Source organism: Polistes fuscatus, unplaced genomic scaffold, assembly GCF_010416935.1.
Source record: "Polistes fuscatus isolate 324 unplaced genomic scaffold, CU_Pfus_HIC Scaffold14, whole genome shotgun sequence".
NCBI lineage: Eukaryota > Metazoa > Arthropoda > Insecta > Hymenoptera > Vespidae > Polistes > Polistes fuscatus.
Window position 1 is genome coordinate 4,068,011 of NW_025113042.1, and position 25,813 is coordinate 4,093,823.

The following is a 25,813-nucleotide window of genomic DNA, read 5'->3' on the forward strand; positions in this document are numbered from 1 at the left end:
TTAATTAAAACGTTTAATCATTGCGTTTGATCTTTATTAACGGCTGGTTAAATATTGATACTTTCAATTCGTGCTTATAGGGAAATCGATGAACGTACGTAACGTTTTGGTACGAGAATGAAAATCGTATTCGCGTCTTCATTCGCAACGAGAGCAATCAATTATTCTCCCTTCCCCAAATGACGGTTGACGTAGTTTCGGTAATTAACACTGGACGAGTCTATAATAACTGTAGCAATTAATGCAGCTGCTGCAACACGACGACTACGACGACGATGGGAATGTTACTTCGGTTTAAATATTCCGATCGATAGTGTGGATAATAAAAGCATTTCTTCTATAATATATTTACGTACACATCAATTTTTATACATATATATATGCACACGTATGTGCATCTGTGTATAAAATACAAAAAATACGAACACTATACACGTGCGTCAGGGTTGCGTTTGCAAAAGAAAAGAAAAAACAAGGAGGAAGAAAAAGAAAAAAAAAGAAAAATATTCAAAAAGAAAAAGGAAAATGGACGTTGTTTCAAGAATAAAAAAAAGAAAAAAAAAAGAGAAAAATCCTATTACTCGTCGTATTTCTATCCTTTTCCGATATCATTCTTTTCTGTAGTGACTCGTTGTCGTTGGTACTGCCAGAAGCGTTTAAACGATTCTATCAAAGAGAGATCATTTTCTTTCTCTTTTTATATTTTTTCCTTTTCTTTTTCTTTTTCATTGACTATTTCTCTTTGTCTTTTTCTTTTCATGGAGGTTTAATCGAACAAATGTTCGCTAAAAGATAGAGAAAGGAAGAAAGAGAGAGAGAGAAGATAATTGTCGTAGCATTACCAGTAGGTCGAGTATCACAGAGAGAAAAGGGAAGGTTAAACAGATTGGAAAAACGATCGAAGTGAAAAATGAACGAACATACACACACACACACACACATATACTCGGGTTTGCAACAGCTGTTGTTGTTGCAACAAAGTCTGACGCGCTGTCGTCTTCTTAAACAGTATCCTAGAATTATTTCCCATGAAAATACTCTAACATACTTTTATATTTTCATGTAACTATAATATCGTAGAAAATCAACTCGATACTCTATATGTTCGACGATAACTGACAATTTTTATCTGATATTTTTCATATCGCATGAATAAAATAATCAACGTATCATTATTTTCATACTAAAAAAAAAAAAAAAAACATTTTAAATATTCAAATATTTTCATATTCTAATTTCTTGTTTAATAAGTAGAAAATGAAGAAGGATCAACATTAAAAAATAAGTAAAAGTTCTTGTTACAGTATTTTCTTTCTCTCTCTCTCTGTTATAAACGAGTATTATTACAGTGGATCTCTTTCTCTCTACGATTGTTTATTTCCAAAATAAATGAAAATTCTCATCCCTTATTTCTAGCCAGGAAACAAACGCGGAAATTAACAGTAAAATATTTAAGAGTCAAGTAACACAGTTTTGTAATAGTAGTAGTAGTAGTAGCAGTCATTGTTAGAATGTTCTAAATAGATAGCGTTTTGTCTCAGAAGACTATACGAATATTAGTTATTGGTTGGAGAAGGTACACGTGGAACGTTATAATTGTAAGTTATATCGATTATCTACGTTTCCTTTTGTCCTTTTACATAGCTCTAAATATGACTACTTCGTTCTCCTTGTTATTTAGGTGAATCCTTTTCTAGGACAAAAGGCCGAGTCCACGTTTAACGTGTCAATGTCTAGACGTTCTTGTATTTTAAGTAACTGTCCTTAGAATGATTGTCGGTCACTAATAAAAATCATTTTATTCATATAATATTACAATGATATATTTAAAAGATTAATTCATTCATTTCATTACAAATATTTCATCACAAACCTAATGCTTATTTATAGTTTTAGTTTGACGTAAGTGATATATTGTTACAGATACACATATATGTATATATATATATCTATCTATAAATGAAATATTTAGACATACAGTCAAATAATTTTCTATCGCATTTTGTTTAAGAACAGATCCATTTAAAAGTACGTATATATAATCTAAGTTATAGAAGTTTATTGATTTAACGATTTTACAAATGAGTAGGTACTCGTAAAAAAGCTTCCACTGTAAAATCATTTCTGCTTGGTTAATTAGTTTGCGTAAAAGAGTATTTTACCGTGCATATGAATGTGTTGATTACACGTATATATGTAGAACGGAAGTTAGCGGAATGTGGGTAATTATCTGACAAGTCTCCTTTAAAAGCACGTACAACGTAACAGCTATGTTTCCATTATACTATACCTATCTACTTACTACGAATATCTAAATCTAATTAGAGTTATATTATACGTGTGTATTTAACAGATATTTAAACATCATGTCTTTGCGAAATAATCGGACAATTTAAAGATACCATTGGGTTAAAACTATTTCAACCGCAAGAATGAAGAATACATTGCAGTGAACTAAACAAACTGTTGATTAGAAAATTCATACAATTATTATTTGACATTTAATACGTTTAACCAAAATTATATATATATAGATTATGTGTTATAAATATTTATCTGCATTTATTGCGACATAAGAAATATAAATAATAATAGGAAATATAAATTGGATACTACGAAAAATTAGGTTTGGTTATTTAAAAAGTAATGGCATTTTTTCCATGATAAATAAAAAAGAATTTTTTTCATATTCCGAATTCGAAAAAGGTTTTAAATCTGTATCGTAATTTGGAAATTAAACCGATGACATTTTTAGGAAATATATAAACCTTATCGTTAGGCTTTCTACCGTTGTTGAAACCATCAATCTTTCACTTGAATTCCATAAATCAATGGTAGGAGATATAATTAACGCGTTCGTCGTAGCGAAGATGCTAATCCATTCAAGGTAACGACGCGTAAAGATCCAACAATCTCTTCAAACATTCGAAGATTAGCCCTCATTTTTATTAAATAAATTCTATTTAACGAGCAAATGTTATAAAACGAATTAATCCTACATTAATCTCGTATTAGGACTATAACGAACATAAATCCTATGAGTATAGAAAAACAACAAAAAATAATAAAAAAAAAATAGATTTAATAATTGTTATATGTTAAATTATTACCTTGAATGAATTACTATTTATGAAAAGAAAAAAATTGGAAACTTTCAAGCGTGATATTTAAACTATCCGAACAAATAAAAGATAAAACAAACGATTCGATTGAACAAAAAACTAGTAAAAGATTTAATAACGTTCTTCTAACGCGTGCAAGAGTAATTACAACGCATCGTATTTTGAAAATGCATAGGGATTTAATCCTGATAGTGAATTTTCTATGGGTTTTCCTTGGAGAATAGTAACGAAAGCGGAACAGCCGCTGCAACGTTGTACAGACTTGCAACGGAAGCCGGAATGCATATTATCAGGATAAAAAGAGAGAGAGAGAGAGAGAGAGAGGGAGAGTGAGAGAAGGAGGGAGAAGAGAGTCAGTGGTTGGTGGAGTAGCTATATACAATTCTCTGGAATATAACGCTGCATTTGGATTCTATGTATTACCTGCCTGTTGCTCTACCAACGTGCATACATGCGCAGTAAGAACATAAGCTTTCTATAGAATATTATGTACACAAACTCACTCACAGAAATACACACATATACACATATACCTATATACATTCATATATATGAGTACATATTAGCGCACATAGTCTCATATATATACACATATATATATTTACACATATATAGGTATATATATAAGTATATAGGGATACTATATATGTTATATATGTACACTATCCCTACGTTTGGTTCTATCTTTCTCTCTCTCCTTTTCTGTCCTTCGTTTTTCCCCTCTCACCCTCTCACTCTCTCTCTCTCTCTCTGGTATTTTCTGCAGCCATCTATATAGGCGGCTTTGGGCTCCATAGTTCCATCGCAGCAACCAGCATAGCATCAGAAGGGATGAATCGATTCTGTTTCGAGCTAAAAATAAGCTTCTCGTAGGAGCTTACCCTGCTGAGAAAAACAGAACGAGAGAGAAAGAGAGAGATATAGTAATGCAGTGTCACATTTACTACATCTCTTTCTCTATCTATCTTCATTTTGAAAGAAACTCAAATTATCTTTATCGACAATCATCTCTCTCTCTCTCTCTCTCTCTCTCTCTCTTTGTTAACAATAGGAACTTTCATTGTAATCATTCAAATGGATCGATTTACTCTTATATATATATATATATATATATATATATATATATATATATAAGTACATTAGGGAATTGAGTATAATTATTTGGAAATTTCGCAAAATGATAAATTCCATTCGTTGAAAATATCGGATGGTTAAATTCCCTTTTAGAGTGCACTCACTATTTATTTATTTATCTATCTATCTACCCGTCTATGTATCTTTTTCTTTATTTTCTTTTCTTTATTTTCTTTTTTTTCTTTTATATTTCCATTTCGTTACAACGAACAACATTTTTGGTTCAATGGAGCGTCATGCGATACGACGTAATTTTATTTTTTCTCAGTATCATTATTTTCCTCTCTCGAAAATGTTCTATTCGTACTTTCGATTGCGTTATCGGTTGTGCGTTATTATTATTGAAATAAAAATGAAGATAGATCGTTTAAAAGTTGAAAATTGATCGAACGAATTTTCCCGAACTTTTTTCAACTTTTAAGAAGATCAAAATTATTTCCAAATGTTGCGGAAAAAGTCGATAAATTAAATTCGCATTCGTAGTGTACTCACTTCTCATCTGTATTATTTAATCCGATTAAACCTATATAATTCGATAAAGAAACTTTTATTTTTCTCTGTGGAAATCTCGCTTTTTTTTTGTTGTACAATTGATAAATGTCGAGGATGGAAATAAACTTTTGAAAATTATTTACTTTACGTTATACAAAGAATATTATTTTGTGATCCGATCTGGCATATAATTCTCGGAGAAACTTTATTTTTCCTCGATAACATTGTTTTCTTTTTTCGAAATATTTTTTTTTCATTTGATTTTTAGTTTTTTGTTGTATGAAAAAAAAAAAAAATTAAATCCGAAGAGAAGTCTATGTCAAACTTTCATATTTATCAAACCCGTTGAAAGATAAATTCGTTGTAGCTTGAAAATAAATCGGTTCGATCTTTATGCACATTACGAACAAAATACATAAATATTTCATGTTTTGCGAGTATAATAGAAATTCCCTTTAAGAAGTATACTTTTCATCTATTATATCTCTTTAAAATCATTTTCCATCTTTATATTTCATTATTCTGGGATGAAATCGAGCCTGCGATTCGAGATATCCTTTTTCTTCTTCTCGAAATGTAAATAGAACAAACGAAGACGTACCTGCATTTTTCTCAACGTCATTATTTTTTTCCCTTTAAAGTGTTCCCCTCCCTCTCTCTCTCCCTCTCTCCCTTACATATTTTCTTTCCCTTATATTTTCTTTCTTTCTTTCTTTCTTTCTCCCTATCAAAAAAAGAAAAAAAGAAATGGAAAAAGTTCAGATAAAAAAAAAGTAATGCGAAGAAAAAGAAAAAGAAAAAGAAAAAGATAAAGAAAGGAAAATACGTATCCTGGGAGAAAGGATAAATGACCTTTTTCTTCTTCTCTTTTTACCCCTCGTTAAGTATTTATCGTTGGAATATATCCGAATTTTCTTTGACTCGTCGATAAAGTTCTACACGGATACACATACACGGTCATGTAACTGTATAAATACGTATGCCATTTGAAGTTAGTATCTTACTACCGGTATCTACAGGGTGTCCCTGTTATTTTTTGTTCAATTTTATCAGAATATTGTATAAGCAAAAAGAGGAATAAAATGTTAAATAATTGGGACACCCTGTATCTCGAAGTATCTAATTTCGATAAGATATTTCCACTTCTATGGATTAAACCTTTCTACGAAAAGTATTAATTTTTTATTTCGTTTTTACTCTCGTTTAGCTATGTACATGTCAGGTGCCTCATTCCATATGTATCATATTCAAGCACGATCTTTTTTTTTATTCTCCTGTAGTGTACGTGTTCGTAATAATTTTACTTCCCTTTTGATTTTGCTACGGTATCGATTACTTATACGTATAAAGTATATATATATATACATGTATAGTTTCCATTGCATTTGTTTAGTTCTGAGAAATATCGTTTAATTTTTATAATTATTCCGAATAAATTATTATATTTTAATTTACCCTATTATTCGCTTGTATTTTTAAATACCAAATGATATAAAATTCAATCTTATTTTACGTTTAACTTCGACTACGATATGAATTATGAAAACAATATTTAAATATCAACATTATGCGATATTATTTAAGAAGAAATATTATTTTCTTCGTTATATGGCATAAACAAAAATATTATCAGACAACAGAATATATAAAATTATATTCACCGATGAAGAAAGAATATAGAATGTTTTATAACAAGATACCTAGTTCGAATAATAAGACATCTGGGAATAATGCAACGTTTGAATAATAGAACGTTCGAATACAATAGTGAAGTTTTACTTAATTAGGTATTTATAAAATTTCTGCTTTCGATATCTTTTCAAAATATTAAAAGGGAAAAAACTATAAATATGTAGTCTCCATTCTATCAATTATTTTAGTCAATATTATATAAAACAAAATTTTAATAATAATCAAATATCACAAAAGTCATTTTAATTTGATAAATTACTACACGTGGTACAACACCTACGACATTTGATTGTTAACGTGTCAAAGACATTTGATTGCAATGCTTGTGACGTATTTATTATTAACATGTAATTATTATTGAAGTAACAAAATTGGCTTATTTATTCAAGAAAATTTATTCAATTTAATTGATATTTAAATAATAATTCATTTTAGGTCATCAGATTAATCGTAAATAGATTGAATAATTTATACCATTTGTTATATCGATATAAATTTTAATTGAATATATTCATATCAAATTTAATTACAATTATTTACACGAAGTTTAGTTGTTATTGAAAAAAAAATATAGATAAAATTGATGAATTTTATTTTAATAATAGAATAAATTCGTATTTTTTATTTACCGATCTTATACTTGAAAATTTAAAGAAGATTATTCTCTCAGTTCGATGATTCAATTTTGAAGATTCGATATTAAAGTAAAAATGGATATATCATTCCTGTCGATTTTTCATTGTAATCGAACAAAAAAAGGATATGTATCTATCCAATGGTAAATCTTTTTCAAAGAACTTTCTTAAGCGTAACTTGAAAAAAAGATTACTATAATTCTTAAAGATATCTTTAATCTCTCTCTCATTCTTTCATTAGGTTTCTTTCCATTTAATCCGGATATACGTTTATTAAAATTCATCGATAACGTTGTTCGCTTATTAAATTAACTGTCTTCGAACGTTAACTTTATAATCTATCAAATTATATTTAAATTATTATTAGTATTGAATTTTGATGAAATCCTGATTATGTAACCCATAATAATATTAAAATAGGTTTACCTAGATTAACTGTTTAAAGGTTTAGTGTTATAATAAAAAAAAGAAAAAGAAAAAAAAACAGATATCTATATATATATGTGTATAAAATTCTTCCTTTTCCTTCTTTTATATAAGAAAATCTTTGATGCATTTTTCTTCGTAAGGAAGAAGTTCTCGGCGGTTCTTTGGTAGGTTGATTTTATCGGTCACGTCTCAACGGTACGTCTTTGTTTCCTTATCTCATCTCTTCGGTCACGTATATAAGATTAATGTCATTCGAAGTGAGCCAAAAGCGCTGCTGCACCCAATACAGTATTAAACTGTATTTTCTTTCTTTGGGTAAAAATTAAGAGGATTAGTCAAGTAAATCGATGCCAAAAAGGACACAGTTTACTTTATTTTCGGTTAATAAATTAAAAGTAAGTAAATTTAACAACGAGATACACAATTTTCCTTAGAATCGTTTCATTTCAATTAAGTTTTATTAATTTATCGTTTTATTACGAAAAAATAATATTATTAAGTTTGTTTTATATTTCTTATGCGTTTATCATAATTGTGTTCTATCTTTTAGACGAGAGAATTAAATGAAGGATAGGTAAAGTAAACGACGACAAACAGGTATAAGTAAGTTTACTAAGCAGAGAAACCAAACTTGTACTAATCAAGAGTAAGCTTGGTAATATTGCATCGTTTAAGGATAATAGGAAGAGATATACTTTGTACTTTCTAAAAGGGCTTGAATTATGGTTTAATGGATATTATTGTCTCTTATTAATATTATAATCTTCTTTCTCAAAGCGAGTATTAGATTTGCTCAAACGATTATCGAGAATTCATTGAAATCATTTCGTGCAATTGTTTAAATTAATAACGATATAACATTATGAATAATATTTTCTCAAATCAAATATTAGTTCACATTATATTCGAAATTTCATTCATTATTATTATACTCCCTCGCGCAATTATGGTTTTTGAAGAAAAAAGAAAAGAAAAAAACGTAAGATTTATGGATTGTTGAAATGCATGCTTGGTGGTGTAGGATTCAATGCAATTTCCAGTTCATAGCTGTGCTTTCCTTTGTATTTCCAAACGAATGCCTCTGGCAAATTTCACATTTCTCGTAAGTTTACCCTCGGTTAATACATAACATAAATACATATATGTATAATAACTGAATTCGTGAGTACGATGTAAATGATATTATATACTGTTGAATTACTATATTTAAAGTTAGTATTTTTTTTTTTATTTATTTCAACTTACTCATCAATTAACATTTACTTTGGCAATCTTGATGACAAATCGACTGAAAATCGACTCACCAGTCTAGAGTTTCACTCGTGATTATATATCATTGGTAACTACGTAGGTATGTATGTGTATGTGCTTGGCAGCAAAGTGATGGATTGCTGGCTTAACGTTGGCTTATATACAGTAACCGTAATATTATAACTTTATACAATACCCTCTCCTGGAACTTGTACGATTGTAGATACAGTTTCACTCATTAAATTTTCCTAAGTACAGCGATAACTTATAATAAAGTTTGATAATGATATTTCTCTTCCTTAACATTTAATTTCTCGTATTATTATTTCTTTTTTTTTTCATTTATTCGTTTAAATATACGTTGCTACAAAATTACGATATAATAGTAATTATTTTGAAAAAAAATGTTATCTCTTAATGTAGTGTATACATATAATTAAAAAATTATTATTTAATGTATTCAACTGTACGATATGGAAATAAAATATTTATTAAATTTACTTGACAAGTAATTATGATAATTTCTACGTTAATATTTTCTACCAATCAAATCTAATTTTTAATTAAATTTATTTACTCGTTGTAATATACGTATATATTTTTATTTAAATTTGAATACAAATTTACGATATGTATTTTTGTTTTCTTTAAATGAATCCTAAATATGGAGACTCATCTAAAAGAGATAATAAATTATTTCGCAATATTTACGTTTATATTAAATTTAATCGAAGACTTCTCAATTAGAACAATCGAATTAATTTCGACACGAAATCGTTCAGAAAATAGAACGATGGTTGAATCAAACCCGTCAGTTAAAAACACCAAGCGTCGATAACTACGTGGTTCATTATTTAATCAATTTTTGCCAATTTCCCTTGATTTACTCGAGTACAATATCTTGATGAAAGGTTTAATCAACTTTCAATAAACTCAATATATATATACCAGTTATATTATTCTCTCTTTTTTCATTTTTCTTTTATTTTTTTTGATTCATTTTTCCATGGATTTGTGTCAATGTAAAAAAGAAAAATTAATATACATTGTGTAACTTTTCATTTCAAGAATAATCAATACAATAATCGTTTTAGAATCGGATTTCTTAGAAATAATATAGGTCACTATGTAAATGGCTATTTTTTTCCTAAACATTTTGTTTTATTTTGAAATATATTTTTTCGTTCAATCAACAAACGATCGCATTAAAAGTAAAATATGATAATTCAAAGTATAGGATCGTTTTCAAGTTAGTGAAATAACCTTCGTTTGTTTATCGACTGGTATATTTGTATCCTTGTATTTCGATACGGTATTACGTACACGATAATGTATGGTACATGGTCAGGTTAATAATAATGAACGAGGTATACTGCTTTGAAATAAATGGAAAATGTTCGCCTAGGACAGTTGACCGCAAGGTATGCTTAGTTAATTATGCTTCATTAATTATCACACCGTGTTACGGATAATGAGTTAATTACATCAGTATGAAAGAGAAATAGAAATAAAGATAAAGGTAAAGAGAGAAATAGAGAAATCTTTGTGGGGAGAAAAATCAGAGATGAATACTTTACGTTTCTTTAATCCGGTTTTGACATTATATTGTATTGAAAATTAACGAGAGAAAGAAAAAGAAAAAGAAAAAGGAAATACAATATAATATAATATTTAAATAGTAATTGTAATTAAATTTGAAAGAAAAAATTCATAGTCGGTAGTTTAATATTTCAATTAACGATATTCGATATAAGAAAAAGAAAAAAGGCCCCTAAAAAATATATTAATTTATGTTTTTCTTCTTTTCTTTTTACAGCACTGTTTTGCGATAACGTACAGAAGGGAAAATCAACGAAAATACGAGTTGAAAGCGGGTACAGAAACGGACTGCAAACAGTGGATCGATGCTATACAAGAAGCCAGGTAACGGAATCACTGGGGATATCGTATATGACGGCAGAATTCTAAATGAGAATCATTAAAAGGGAATGGGAATAAATTATGGAAATCTGCTACCCGGTTGATTCGTAAATCACTAGACGTCTGACTACGAGATTGTATGTTGTAATCCTTGGTAAAGGTTTGTTTTTTTTTTTTCCTTGATTTACCACAGTTAAATTTCAAAGTACCGTGTTACAGTTAATTGTATTTCCTTTTATTTTCTTGTTTTTTTCCCTTTTTCATTCGTATGTTACAGAAATTATTAAAAGAAAAAAAAAATAAATAAATAAAATTGAAAATTTTATTAATATTTGATTTAAAGAATATTCGATTATTTCGAATCGGCAACAAGTTGCACGTTCAAGGATTAACGTCAAATAAATTCTATTTCGAATAATAAATTAGTCAGATAGAGTGGTTTAAATGTTCGATCCAAATCTTTTTATAAACTTCGAACGAATTTGAGATTTGTAAATTTGTCAATTATATCGGGAACACGCAGTCGTACAGAAATAAAATATTATAAAATGTTAGAAAAATTTTATCATCAAATTATACGAGTATATTAAAGAAGAGAGATACTTTTTCAACAAGATGATCATAACGTACGAGTAGTTTTATCTGTTATTTGTTTGTGTAACAAGTAGTCTAGACGATGACAAGAGATTTGTTTTCTCACATGTCTATTTACTAAGCTATTGCATCAGGAATACAATAGACTCAAGTAGAGACCTTTTACCATTTTCCCTGTCTGCAAACATACGAGTATATACTATTTATCCGATCAGGTGCTTAAACTACTTTCGATGCACTAACTCTTCAAGACCACGATCGATTTTCTCTCTCTCTCTCTCTCATACACTCACTCACTTTCATTCTTTTTATTTTTCTTCCTCGTGAAAATCCTATAATTTGAATAAATATTCGCTAGAGAGAGAGAGAGAGAGAGAGAGAGAGAGAGAGAGATTTTTTCTGGTTATCTCACTTACACAGGCTTTAGAATAATCTACTAAATTAGGTTGAACCATTGAGAATTATCAGATGTTTATTTAGGTTTATAGGATGTTAACACGTGAATGAATTATAAGATAAACCTTCTTTTTTTTCTGTTTAATATGTTTTATAATTATTTGTATTTTTTTTTTCTTAATATTATCTATATTATATTATTTGATCATGTTTTTCGTAGTTTAAATTTGTTGGTTTATGTGGAAATATATTATATAGGATTATTGTATTTTTCCTGCAAATATTACTATTTTAATATTTATGCTTAAATTTGTTGTATTTACATATTAAACAAATTTTTGAGTTTTTAACATTTTGCAAATAAATAACAAGATACGCGAATAAATAAAAAAGAAATGTTAACGAAGGGAATATGCATAAATATGTAATATGCATTATATAAAATTATACACGTTCACGTATCACGACGAATGAACATCGATTCAATTTAAAGTTTGCACGTAATACATAATATACTTTTACATTTTAAAATCCAAGTACCAAATGAAAATGAATTTCCAAGTATAAAAGCGACATTTTCATCTTTTGTCAATGAATCAAAACTAATATAAATATTCACTCACTTTTGTTATCTCTATTTTTTATATTTTACTTTCATTCCACAAATAAAATAAATTACGAGACACGAGGGTAAATTATCTTTCGTACTTCTATATTAATACTTAAATCTCTTTTCTATCTTTTTTCACCTTTTTTCTTTTTCGGTATACATACATTTATGCGAAAGGGTTTTAAACTTATTCTATTATCTATTATTTTTAATATAAGACTTTCAAGAAAAACAGGACTCGCGCGTTATTCATCTTTTATTAGTTATTTTTACACCTTAAATTGCAACTCCCTCCCTCTCTTTGTATAATAATGAAAATAATAATACCCATAGTTATTTTATTATATCAGTTTGAATCAAACGGAATAGCTTTTTTCAGTTTGTACCAACACAACCAACTAACTGCACCAGTTTTTCGATCGCCCTTGGCTTATTACACACATGCACATACACAGATATTAAACTACATACACGTTTGTTTGATATATATATATATATATATATTTGCGTATCTTTTTCCTTTTCATTGTACATAGGATAGGAATTTTTAATCTCTAATACTTGGACATTCGTACGACGTAATAACTCAATACGAAAAGTATTATGGAATATAACTCTACTCTAATAAATTAGAAAAGTATTTTTCCTTTGGGTATTTTTTTTTCTTTTTTAAATTTTGTTATTCTTTTGTCACACGTGTGAACGTATAGGAGGTATATACTTATTTTATCTTTTTTTTTTTCTTTAAAGGATTCAAGTTTTTTAATCTTCAATACATTAATGTTGTTGGTACGATGTAATAATTCGATGAGAATATTATTATGACACGAGTACTCTAATAAATTAGAAAGGAATTTTTCTTTTATTCTTTTTTACGTGTCTCTTCTAATATTTATTACGAATTTTTATATATCCTTTTTTTTAATTTCTTATCTACATTATGTTTTTGTTCGCAGTAGAAATAATAAGAGAACTACTCGATTCTCGTTTTGCTAATAAAAATACGCATATTATTTCTTTCGTTATATCGAATTCATACAAATTTTCGCTTTTCGCGAAATTCAATTAAATCGTGAAAATTTTTTCTTCTCAACTCGTATATTTATAAAAAAATTATTTAGAATTTCGCGCCGGCTATGTTTTGTAGACACACATATGCAGATTTATCTTATTTATTAAGATATTCTTTTCTCACCTTAACAAGTTACGATAATACCCATAGATAGTGATATTCGTGTAACTTCATAAATTTTCTATATAATCTACATATCGTATAGAATATTATTCCTTACGGGATTTTAAACTTGAACTTTCCGATAAGAGTGAAAGAGATAGATAAAGAGATAAAATAAGAGGAAGTGTGTGAGAGAAAGAGAGAGAGAGATAAGTTCTTCTCTTTTCCACTAACATCTTCACATCTATTTCCATACCAACCCTCGCGACTCCTCTTTCAAAACTCACACAGTATGGTTACGACTTTCTATCTCGAAATTCGAGACTTTATGAATTCCTTCGAGAGAGATCCGAATAATTTCCGAAATTCTAAACTACTAATATAATCTAGCAATAATTGGTAGATCTCATTTCAAGATATATAGACGAAGAAGGAATGAGAAAGAGATAAAATCAAACATATGGAGTTAATTTACACCTTTCAAAGTTTTCTAAGCATCTTAATCGTGTTACTTGCATACACGGTGTGAGTTTTTTAAAATTAAATCTTTACAAAATATCTTGGGTACAAAGAATTTATTTTAAAAGGAAAGTTCGATCAGAAAGGTTAAATATATCTGTAATTATATTCATTTATATTATAATAAAAAAATGTAAAAAATAGTAATTATTATAAATGATAGACATTTGTTATCGATAAACTACTTCTACGATTAATAAAATATTCGCGTGAACGTATAGTAGAATATATTTGAGCTAAGTTTCAATTTAAAATATTCACCAGGTATATATATATATATATATATACATATAGTTTGATATTAGACTAGCAAGTAAGTAAATAGGACGAAGTACATATAGTGCAATTTTGGCGAGGAAACTTCTGCCTTTCTCTCATTTACCATCTGACCTGCTTCTAAACTAAGCTTAGTAATACAGTTGTCCGAAATCTGTAACATTGTAGTGGTAAGCCGAACATGACAGTTACTGCGGGCAATACTTAATTTTCAAATCTTTCCTTTTGATGCAACTAAACTGTGGTTCTTTTGATGTGGTCAATATATTTCTCCTATCTGATTGAACTTTGTCTTTTAAAATATAAATATAATATAATAAATAAATAATAATACAATACATATATAAATACAGGATATATCATACATCACTTGGTACTAATAATTATCTTATTTTTTATTAATTGAAATAATAACTCGAGATTGTTTCAATAAGAAACAATATGAACTTTTTAGATTTTCTATATAAATTTTTATAAGTTTCTAATTTTTTAGAATTCTATGGATTGATAGAGTTTACAAGTTCTCTTTGAGAACTTGTCCCCGGGCAAACATCGGTACAAATTCGAAACTTTAAATTTGATTCTCGATAATCAGTTTTTCTGAGGTTGATTCAGTAAACATTTCTTCCTCGCTTTTTCTTTGAGAAATTTTACAAGAACATAAAAGAAAAAAATGTTCTTTTTATAACTAAATTTAAGTTAGTTTTGTTATTAAAAGAAGAAAAATAAATTACTAACACACAATTTTCGTAGCAACGTTTCGGTTTACGTTATTAAAAAGCGACCACTTTGAATGCACTTTACTTTTATACTAGCTTTTTAATTAATTAATAATTTTGTAGAATAAAAAAAATGTCTAAGAGTTTCAAATTTACACAACAACAACAAAAAAAACAGAAAATAAAGATAAATATGTATAATGTATCACTGTCGTTCCGTCGCCAATTCGGATGTATATACGTGTGTTTGCACGTATATATGTATGTATGATTGCATATATGTATATATGTATTGGATAAACGACATTTATAGCGATCTCGTCGCGGTTCGTATTGAGCAGATGACAATTGCTACAGGGCATTCAAATACGAAATTCATTCACCTAGAAAATTGATATTGCCAATCGAGTAATAGCAATGCATGTGATGATGATACCTCTTTGAACATTGTTGTCATGCTTGTTAGAGTTAATGTTTTCTAAAAAGCAACGCGACAAAGAATTTTTTCTTACAATTAGACAAATTGAATTACGAACGAATAGATACGAAGATAGTATATAAATATGAATAAAGAAAGATTGTAAAATATATTTTTATGTCGATTACAAATGACGTCAAAGTAAAGTAATTTTATTATCACGACAAAACAAAAAAAAAGAAAATAACATATCTACGGATATATCATTTATTAACATCAAGGCTTATTAGAATTTTAATTCCAATTATTCGAGTGTATAAGTTGGAGGAACATTCTAATTTTATTAATCCAAGAAATTAAGGAAGAGAAATAATAAATGTTTTAGAAGGCGTTGAAGATTTTCGATAAAATTAAGCATGAAAGCTTTTTACTTATGGCTACAATTATGGTAATAGTTATTTTAAGTAACTTTAAGATAGCGTCATTTTAATAACCACGAATAACCATAAACGCTTGGAAATATTCTGGAGAAATTCTGTGGTAAGGTTCACTTTTGGTTAGACCGAAATTTTAGTATCCTTTTTCTTTTCTTTTTTTTTTTCTCAGAAAGTCGTTGCAAAGAGAAAATAACAGTTAAGTGCATATAGCGTATTGCATACAAGTAGGTAAAGCTCGAAAACCGTAACCGTATTTTCACTGGGAGTCTGTTTTTCCTTGCTTTACCCATACTACGAAATATTTATATCTATATTTATACATATATATATATAAACGTAAAATAGTTTTTTGTCGTTCCTTTTTCTTTTTTTTTGCTTTTCTTTTTCTTCTATTTCCTTTTTTTTAAAACTTTACCATCTTGTGTCACAGCGAATGGAGAAAAATGCTTAAAGTTTTTTTCAAAGAAGCTTCTCTTTTGTAAAAGTTCCTTATAAAGGCTCATAAAAAAATCTTTGAATGACGTTTCCTATTTCGCCCATTCCCACGAATGCCCTTTTTACAAACTTTTGTCTCATTTCTAAATGAATGAGTACAATTTTCACATATATTTCTTCTCATTTCTTTTTGATCCTTTAATTAAGAACATTCACTTGTGTTATACGTTGTTTTTAATAATTACGATTAATATTCGATGATTTTTTTTATTTCATATTAATCATACGAAATTTAGTTAAACTTTTGTAAATGTTGTTGCATTGAATTAAATTAATAATGTTTTTAATGAATAATTTTAATGAATAATTTCATACTGAGTTAATCGATAAATAACGTCCGACAATTTTCATTTTACTTTTTTATAATACAATTTTAATATTATATATATATGTAAACAATTGATAATACAATTTTATAATTTCATTCGAATTTTTAATCTATTTTATATTCGAATAAACGACATTAATATTTTTCATCGTAATTTTAATGTTCAATATTTTATATCAGTGCTTGGTTTGAGTTTAATCGCAATGCTTTTAATATTTGATATTTAAATTTTACTCTGAATTTTAATTTTAAATATCGTATTTCTTTTTTTTTTTTTTTTATTATTATTAAAAATTCTTACACACGCGTAAGCACACCTATCAACTCAATACTTCGAATTAAAAACATTTATTATTACTGTATTGGTAATTTAGATTAAAAAAAAATATCAATTTCGCGATTCATATTACATTTTACAATTTATTTCAACAAAAAAAGAAAAAAAGTAATATTATTTTACACAAACAACACTGTCGTTAAAATTAATTGTTGAATATATTTTGTTCCATTTTTATTTTCCAATCGATTTTTCCTTCTTTCTTTCTTTCCCTTTTGTCATTCAAAAATCCATTTATTTTCGTACATTGATTTCAGTTTCAACAAATTGCTGCAGCAAAAGGAAGAACTCGAGCAAAAGCATCTGCACCTGTTGCAGATCGTGGAAAGTGAGAAAACGGCTAAGTGGCAGTACACACAACAATGCGAGGAGCTTGCATCGGAAATAAAAAAGCTCAGGGCGGAGGTAAGCTATAATGCAATAAAATCCGCCATATTTTTCAGCTCGACAATTTTATACGATGATAGACAATATTTTTCCTTTTTCCAGTTCTTGATTTTACAAAGAAAGAAAGAAAGAGGATTATTATTTATTTGAAAATCTAGACACAAATTTAGATCAAATTTATTACATTAATTATTATTTTATCTTATCTTATTATTCTTATATAATATCTATCATGTTTTCTCTCTAAAATAAAAGTAATAAAACTATATCAAGAATATTCACATTACAATTATTTATCGAATCGTATTCTGTCTAAAATAACGACAGACATAAACAACATTTCCAGATAATAAAATGTATCGATTTACATAACTATTTCTAGATTACATGCCGTGTAAAACGAACTTTGCCATATTGTTCCGTGACAGTTCATTATGATTATCGAATCGATATATAAATTCGTACAAACTATTTCTAATATATTTATTTGATAAATCAGCCCTCGTATTATTTATTATAATGTATAATTTTATTATATTATATTATATATTATAATTAAACTTGATAATTATGTAGAACATTAATTTTAAACTCACGTAAGGTAATAATCAAAAATATATGAATATTAATTAGATATAAATGCAAATTAAAGAACTGTTGCAGCTGTTGCAACCTATTACGTTACGACTATAGAGTATACACCGAGAATACTGTAAATGATATAATGCATAGGTTTCAAAAGTTTTCTTCTAAAGATGAATCATTTTAAAATTAGCCTCGGGATAGATCCGAAATTATAGTTAGCTACAAAGTTTTCAAAACTACGGTAATAGAAAATCCTTGTCGGAGTTCTCGAGTACTTGCAGTTAGAAATAATGTTGGATAAATGGGTTGCCTATTTCAGTAAATTATGACACATTAAAAGGGATTAAGTTTAAATATAGATATGTAAATTGTTTCGACTTAGAAAATGCGACAAAAAAAATAAATAAAAATAAATATTTCTATTTTATAATAATCCTTGCCATAAAAAAAAAAAAATTAAAAAATGATGAATTTATATTCAATACAAATCAACCAAACGTATTCGCAAATACGTTTAAACTTAATTTTCAATAACATAATAATTGATTGACTTCTAGTTATGTACTTTGAAGAAGGAATTAAGGCCATCAGTTGCGCAAGGATTCACAACTCGTCCAGGAGTTCAAAGGACTTTGTCCCAAGGAACAGGAACTTTAGCAAGTGGTATGGGATATTATGGTCTTTATCCCGAAATTCAAGGTTCACTCGTATCCTGTTCGCTCGGTTTACGAGGTATCACCGAAGGTTCCATCGAAATGCAGAAAATTAAAAAAGTTCAAAGCTTTTTCCGTGGCTGGCTTTGCCGTAGACGTTGGAAACAAATCGTCGAACAATATATCAAGAGCCCACATGCAGAAAGTATGCGCAAACGGAACAGGTTTGTTTCACTTTATTTTAATTTTCTATTTTCACTAACGCTATATATATCTTTCTCTTTATTTTTTTCTTTATTTTTCACACAGAGACACACATACGCACACACTCATCATTTGTCAGCTTTTCTAGTTCCCATAGCAATACGTATACATGTATGCACATGCAATATAACGTCTCTCTGTGATCGTTCTTCTATTTATATTTTTTTTCTTTTCTTTTTTTGGTTACTTTCGTTACTCTTCCTCTATTTTCTGTATTTTTTAATCTTTTTTTTTTCATCTCAACCAACCAGTGCGCAATTTACGTCGCCTGCATCCGGCCAATTCAGTACAACCGATTTCAATCGTTTCCTATAAATTTCCATAGTACCTTTTTCCGAATAGCGAAAAGCAAATCGCGACTATTTCAGCGTGATTTCCTATTCCACCAGAATATATGTATCTAGTTCAATAGAACGATTTAATCCCCTTCCTCTCCTCACCTGCATGTTAACATTAGATTATCACCGTCGAGAGAGATCGATTTTCATCCTATCTATATTATTTGATGGAAGGATATAATAAGCAACCTTTGAATTTCTTCCCTAACTAATAAATATTATTATTTAATAATAATTCATTTATTGAATAATACAAGAAATCAATAATCTTGAAATAATTTTATTCGAGATAGAATATTATTGACGATCATTTGATTTGATTTGATTTGATTTAGAGTAACTAATAATTCGAAGAAATAGTTATATTACCCATTAACATGCATAGTTAGGTGTGCACGTACGTCATTTGCATCGTTCTCGAAACGTCGATCCTGCAATCCGACCTAAATGCAGGCGCCGGAAAATTTATCGAATTACATGCTCGAAGATGCGTTAATTGTAGTCAACGTTTAGGTCCGTAGGGATAGATAGAGAATTATGCAAATAAACACTTATGTACACTTTCTTTCAAACTTTATCGATAGAAGGAATACAACAATGTATCTTAATTAGGGTATGAATATTTGATCCTATGTATATCATCGAAGATTTTATTTGTTAAAATCGATCAGATGTTAAACGAAGCATTTTCTTAATCAATGACAATTAGGAATCGATTAATCTTGTATATCGATTCATTGTCCATGAAAATGAATTTCGTAAACTTTAATGGAATTTATTAGAATCGATGATTAGGAGGCTATTGTTTATATACGACTAGAGCTACTACCTGTTGAAGCTAATAACCTGAACGGCTTTGTACTTAACCTCCTATCTCTCAGTTAAATGTTTGACCGATCGATCCCAACCAGAGAGATTATATACAGGGGCTTCTATACATGTATCTCCGAGAATCACTGAAATTCGAGTAGGAGAAACCCCGAAAAGTAGAAAAGAATTAGGAGAAGGGGAAATCGATCGTATTCCTTTTATATATATTTCATACATATATATATCACATATATCGCATATGTGTGTCTGTGTGTTTCAGCTTGGTGTTTCAAATGGTTGAGGCCGAGGAAGAATACACGGAACAAATGGAAATATTGGTTAGCTGTTTCCTGAGGCCTTTCAAAATGGCTGCCAGTTCGAAGAAACCCCCATGTAGTCACGAAGACGTGAATAGTATATTTTTGAATAGCGAAACAGTACTGTTCCTTCATCAGATCTTCCTGAAGGGTCTTACTTCTCGCATGGAGAGCTGGCCCACTTTAGTTTTAGGTAAATTACATATGAAATATCTGTTCTTTTTTTTTATTGGCTTCACTCGAAAGTTAACGTAACCGATATTTCGAGAAGAATTTGAATTTATTTTTATTCAAAATATATAGCAATTATAAAAATGACAATATCAGAGAAATATTGATACATTGTATTCATTCTTTTTATTGAAATCACGAAGAGTTTAATGCTTCAGGTGTTATCCACCTGACAAACGTATAAAAAGTCGACAAAATTTAATATAATAAAAAATACGTTTTAAAATAAAAACAAAGAAAAATCCCTGAAGATATTTGCTCTTGTTCGCGTGTTTTATTTCAATAAATATATTTATTTTATATTATGCTCGAACTTTGTTTCAACGCAGGTGACTTGTTCGACATACTACTACCAATGTTGTCAATTTATCAAGAATACGTGCGCAATCACCATTACAGTCTTCAAGTGTTGACCGAGTGCAAGCAATCATCACCCCCTTTTGTTGCACTTCTCAATAGATTGGAGAACAAGACTGCTTGTCATGGACGATCTCTTGAAATGTTTCTAACGTATCCGATGCATCAGGTATTTGAACTTTAATAATTCCTATTTATTAAATTAGTTTCCTTTTTTTTTTTCCTATTATGAAAAATTCTCAGGAGAGTCAAACTCGAGACGACGAGTTGAAAATAAGAGATAAGAGAAACGGATTACAAGGAATATAGAATATATCTATGTCTTAAGATATGATAGAAGAGTAGTTTTAAAATACTTATGAATAATGGAATAGTTTGAAGAATGCTACAGAAGGAATTGAATTGAAAGAATCATATTCATGAATATCTGTCTATCTATCTATCTACCTTTTACACTTCAGTACAGTAATTACGTGTACTTAAGTTAAATAAAACTGCATTTAATTTATCTCTTATCAATTATATTTCTTATTTCGAATGTCATTTAATGGCTGAGACCAAATTATTATAATTAATTATAATCTTTGCAGATTCCGAGATACATAATCACTTTGCACGAGCTTCTGGCACATACACCGCACGATCATGTTGAACGAAAGAGTTTGCAGAATGCTAGGCAACAGCTGGAAGATTTGTCTCGGCAAATGCACGACGAGGTATGTATTATTAATATATATATATATATATTTATATACATGAAAATTTAACAAACGTTTTTCTATCTCAATAAATTCCCAATGGTATTACGTTTTATTTTATTTATCGATAGTAATAAGTTTATTCGTCGAATATGATACAATAATTTGTTGCTTTATTTGTAGAAGTAAATTAAAGAATTTAGTATTATCATTTAATAAGAGAGTGATAACGAAATATATTTTCTTTGATTGTAAAAGAATTGAAAAAGAAAAAAAAAAAACTAATTGAATATTTTAGGTGAGCGAGACGGAAAATTTACGAAAAAATTTGGCAGTCGAGAGAATGATCGTCGAGGGTTGTGATATACTTTTGGACGTCAATCAAGTATTCGTCAGGCAAGGTAAGATTTATACGCGAATATCAAATTCAAACGTTTAAGAAAAATATATAGAAGATCGAGAAAATAATGAGATTTTTGTGTTCTATCATTAACGTCACGAACATTTATCATTCGTTGAGAAAATGGAAATACATTTTTCCTCGCAGTCGGTAAGATCTCGACTGTAGGGGGTTGAAATAGAATAGTACCACGTGCACCCTCTCTTTCGAAATGATCGAAGGATGAAAATGGAGGGTAAAAACGGGCAAGCTTAGAATTAGGCGCACGCGCAAATCATACTTCGGAGGAATCAATGCCACGACACGTACATGTTAGTTTTCACTAATACACCAAACCAAATTCCCAATTAACTTGATTCTGCGCACAATGTTCTATTCAGGAACGAAATCCACGTGCGGTATGAATGTTCCGTCAAAGGGTACAATGAGAGCAAAATTTTACATATTTTATCAAAGGATAATACTCATTTTATCCCAAATATTTTCTATTATTATGTCGAAGAGACAGGTAAATATGAAATATGAAATTTTCAATAACGTTCCAAGCATTTGAGATATAAATAAAATTCAAATACCTTTCATACTATATTTTTGATTTCGAAAGATCGTCGATAGGGTTTTCCATTCTGTAGATTTGACATACTTGGATAATATTCGAATCAAATTTATCCGGTTAAATCGAATCAATGTTATTCGAGGGATATTTTTCTGAGAAGAGAAATCACTTGATACGATCCTGTCTCCTCGTGCTTAATATCGGATCACATGGTTACCACGCAAACGTATTTCATTCCACGTTAGGACTACCCTGTCGCATCTTCGAAACACGCAACTTCGAAGTACGAGTGTCTACGGTGATATAAACGACAAATAAAACAAGAGATTAAACAATAACGATTTGTTCCTCTTTAAACGTTGCGTTATCCGTCCTAAGTTTTCTTTTTGACGAACTTCTTACGAATATTTTTGTTTTTTTTTCAAATTAATTACATACAAAAATAGGAGTTTTCATCTCTGTGTTGCCATCTTGTATAAAGGTCGTTCGTTGTAATTTTGTTTCTTAAGAAAACGAATGTACTTATATTTTTGGGGACCAATTAAAGTACAAGGGCTATCGATAGGGACCAAGAATTATTCTAACTTCGCGTAAAAAAAATTTAAAACAAATCAAAAACAAGACACAAAAAAATAAAAACCAAAGAAGAAATTAATCCTATACAAATTCAGGTACAATTTTTAAATCTACGATAAAAAGAGAAATAAATAAATTATTAAAAAAAAAAGGCGCGTATCGATTGGAAAAGATATTAACGATGAAATATATATATATGTTTTTATATTTCAGGTGCACTCGTACAGATACTTGATAAACCACGAGGAGCACGTAGCAGATTGAGTGCAACATTTGGTGGTAAAGGTTCCAGTGACAAGGAAGCTGTCAGACAGTGTTTCCTATTTTCGAATCATTTGTTATTGACAACGAGACAATCTGACGATGATGGCCGTTTGAATTTGATATCGCATATCGGCAAGATTCCATTATCGGATGCTGTCCTCGTAGAGGATCCCTGCGAACAAGGTGTTACGGACGATGACGGTATTATCAGTTATGGAATATAGACGAGATTAGATCGAAAAGAGTATTTCATCAAAATTATTTCATTATTATAATATTGAAATTAATTATTAATTTGATATACAATTTGAATGAATGTCTTAATAACTCTTCTCGATCTCGATCTCTAAGTTTCTGTATACTCTATTTAATTATAATATCGTTCTATGATAGAACAGTGATCGTACTACTTATAGAACTTTCAGTATGCTCGATGTCAAGCGGAATCAGTGAGAGCAGCGGAAGTGCAAGCGGAAATACTAGTTCACAACTTCAAAATCGTGACTTCAAGATCATACTCGATGTGAAATCTGGCGGGCCACTGGTTACCGTTCATCTCGTAGCACCAACTATGCAGGTTAATATTTTCCAAAATTTGATAGTTTTCATAATATAACGAACACATCTAACCCATGGTGTCATCTGTTGCATCTATTAGCTATATTGGGTACTAGGGTATCTAGTAATTTTTAGATATTTCTAGTAACTCATTTGGATTGTAACTTTTGTAATTGCACTTTGCAAATGCAGCAATAAACTTCTGTTACTTGCAATTTTATTTTTTCGTGAGGAAAATTAAAACGGTTTGAATTATGAGTTAAACTTTTATCCAGTATTATCATCTATTTCATTATTAAAAGAATTTATATAAATATGATTACGCGAAATAAATTTATAATAAATAAAATTGTATAACTGTTATTAGGAAAAAGCAGCATGGATAAGTGACATAAGTCAATGCATGGACAACGTACATTTCAACGATCTCCTTCATTGCTCGATGTCGGACACAAGTTCCGTCACGATGCCACAATCGATTAGGAACGATCCAAAATTATTCAAGGACGATGTAGACATTAGGTTCAGTCGTACATTGAACTCTTGTAAAATTCCACAAATTCGTTCGGCCACTCCTGAACGTTTATTACAAAGGCTTACCGACTTACGATTTCTTAGTATCGATTTTCTCAACACGTTTTTGTTGACCTACCGGGTATTCACCGATGGTGTTACGGTATTGGAAGCGTTAAAAAAAGTCTTTTACGAAACGGAACCACCTGATGCACAAATGCCTAGTGGTTCTCTCGTGTGAGTAAAATCAACAAAATTTAACACTGGATTTATGAAACTCGGTTTTAATTCGATGGATTTTTTTTTTTTTACATTTTTTACTTATTCAAATTATTATCATTTTTATTTAATTCATTTATGATGATTTTTTTCGTATACAAAAAAAAAATAATAAATGCATTTTAAAGTGTTTGTTAATAAAATTAGACAAATGTACATTTCAAATCCATAAATCTAGTGTTAAAGTGATTAATGAAATGTGATTGAAATATAGATACAATTTTTTAGATCGTTAGATGTTTTGGGAGGTACCACGAGTGAGTGTCAAACTCATACGGATGAACGAAGACGAAGCAGTGTTTCTCCAAGAAGAACGAGTGGTGCCAGTTCTGTTTCAGGTATCAAATAGTCTTAATAATAATTATTATTATTTTATCTATGATAGTTTTTTTTTATTGTACATTACGGTATGAAAACTTTATAATGTATAATTTTTTTAATTAGGATACGGATCAGAAATTAGCGAACGAGACCGACATTACGTGTACGAATCTAATACTGGTGCTCACACGTTAAATTCGAAGACTCATTGGCGTGGTGGTTGTAAAAGATGTAAGTGTTTTTATTTATAAAATATTTTTCTTATATTTTAGACTGTTGTCATTAAAGTGATGTTAATCATTTTTTCTTTTGGAAAAGTGGAAGAAGAACAACAATTAGGATTGATAACAGAAGCACCATCGATCATGAAACATAGTCCAACATTGCAATCGTCCACTCCGTCCGTGACTACTCAATCTCCAGCAACTTCAAGAAAAATTAGCATACGTGTTGACAATGATACCGAAAATGATGGATGCCATCTTACCATTCCAAAAGTTATAGCTGTATCATCGAGTTCAGAAACGTTAACAGGTATAAAAACAAACGAATCATTCAATTAATTCGTCATTTTATATTTTTCGTTTAATTAGAAATGATTTTTTAATTTGAAAAAAAATTACTAATAAAATTGAAAAATATAATAAACGAAAATGAAATAACATGTTTTTATAAAACCATCTATTCTTTTTTTGAATTGCGATAAAATTAACATAAATTTATATATC

At 29.0% G+C, this 25,813-nt stretch overlaps 1 protein-coding gene across 3 annotated transcripts in view; it reads left to right on the plus strand.

The window, feature by feature from the left end:
- The window catches only part of LOC122514250 (ras-specific guanine nucleotide-releasing factor 2-like), a 46,774-nt gene that overhangs the window by 16,552 nt on the left and 4,409 nt on the right, over positions 1 to 25,813 (plus strand). For 2 of the 3 annotated variants that reach the window (XM_043630960.1, XM_043630963.1), the window contains exons 6-18: positions 10,572 to 10,678; positions 17,236 to 17,383; positions 18,508 to 18,827; positions 20,296 to 20,525; positions 20,893 to 21,089; positions 21,511 to 21,636; positions 21,917 to 22,019; positions 23,364 to 23,615; positions 23,831 to 23,991; positions 24,340 to 24,722; positions 24,993 to 25,102; positions 25,209 to 25,316; positions 25,404 to 25,619. In XM_043630960.1, the coding sequence (XP_043486895.1) occupies positions 10,572 to 10,678; positions 17,236 to 17,383; positions 18,508 to 18,827; positions 20,296 to 20,525; positions 20,893 to 21,089; positions 21,511 to 21,636; positions 21,917 to 22,019; positions 23,364 to 23,615; positions 23,831 to 23,991; positions 24,340 to 24,722; positions 24,993 to 25,102; positions 25,209 to 25,316; positions 25,404 to 25,619 (2,461 nt within the window). The remainder of the gene's footprint in view (positions 1 to 10,571; positions 10,679 to 17,235; positions 17,384 to 18,507; positions 18,828 to 20,295; positions 20,526 to 20,892; positions 21,090 to 21,510; positions 21,637 to 21,916; positions 22,020 to 23,363; positions 23,616 to 23,830; positions 23,992 to 24,339; positions 24,723 to 24,992; positions 25,103 to 25,208; positions 25,317 to 25,403; positions 25,620 to 25,813) is intronic. The other variant, XM_043630961.1, reaches the window with a different exon arrangement.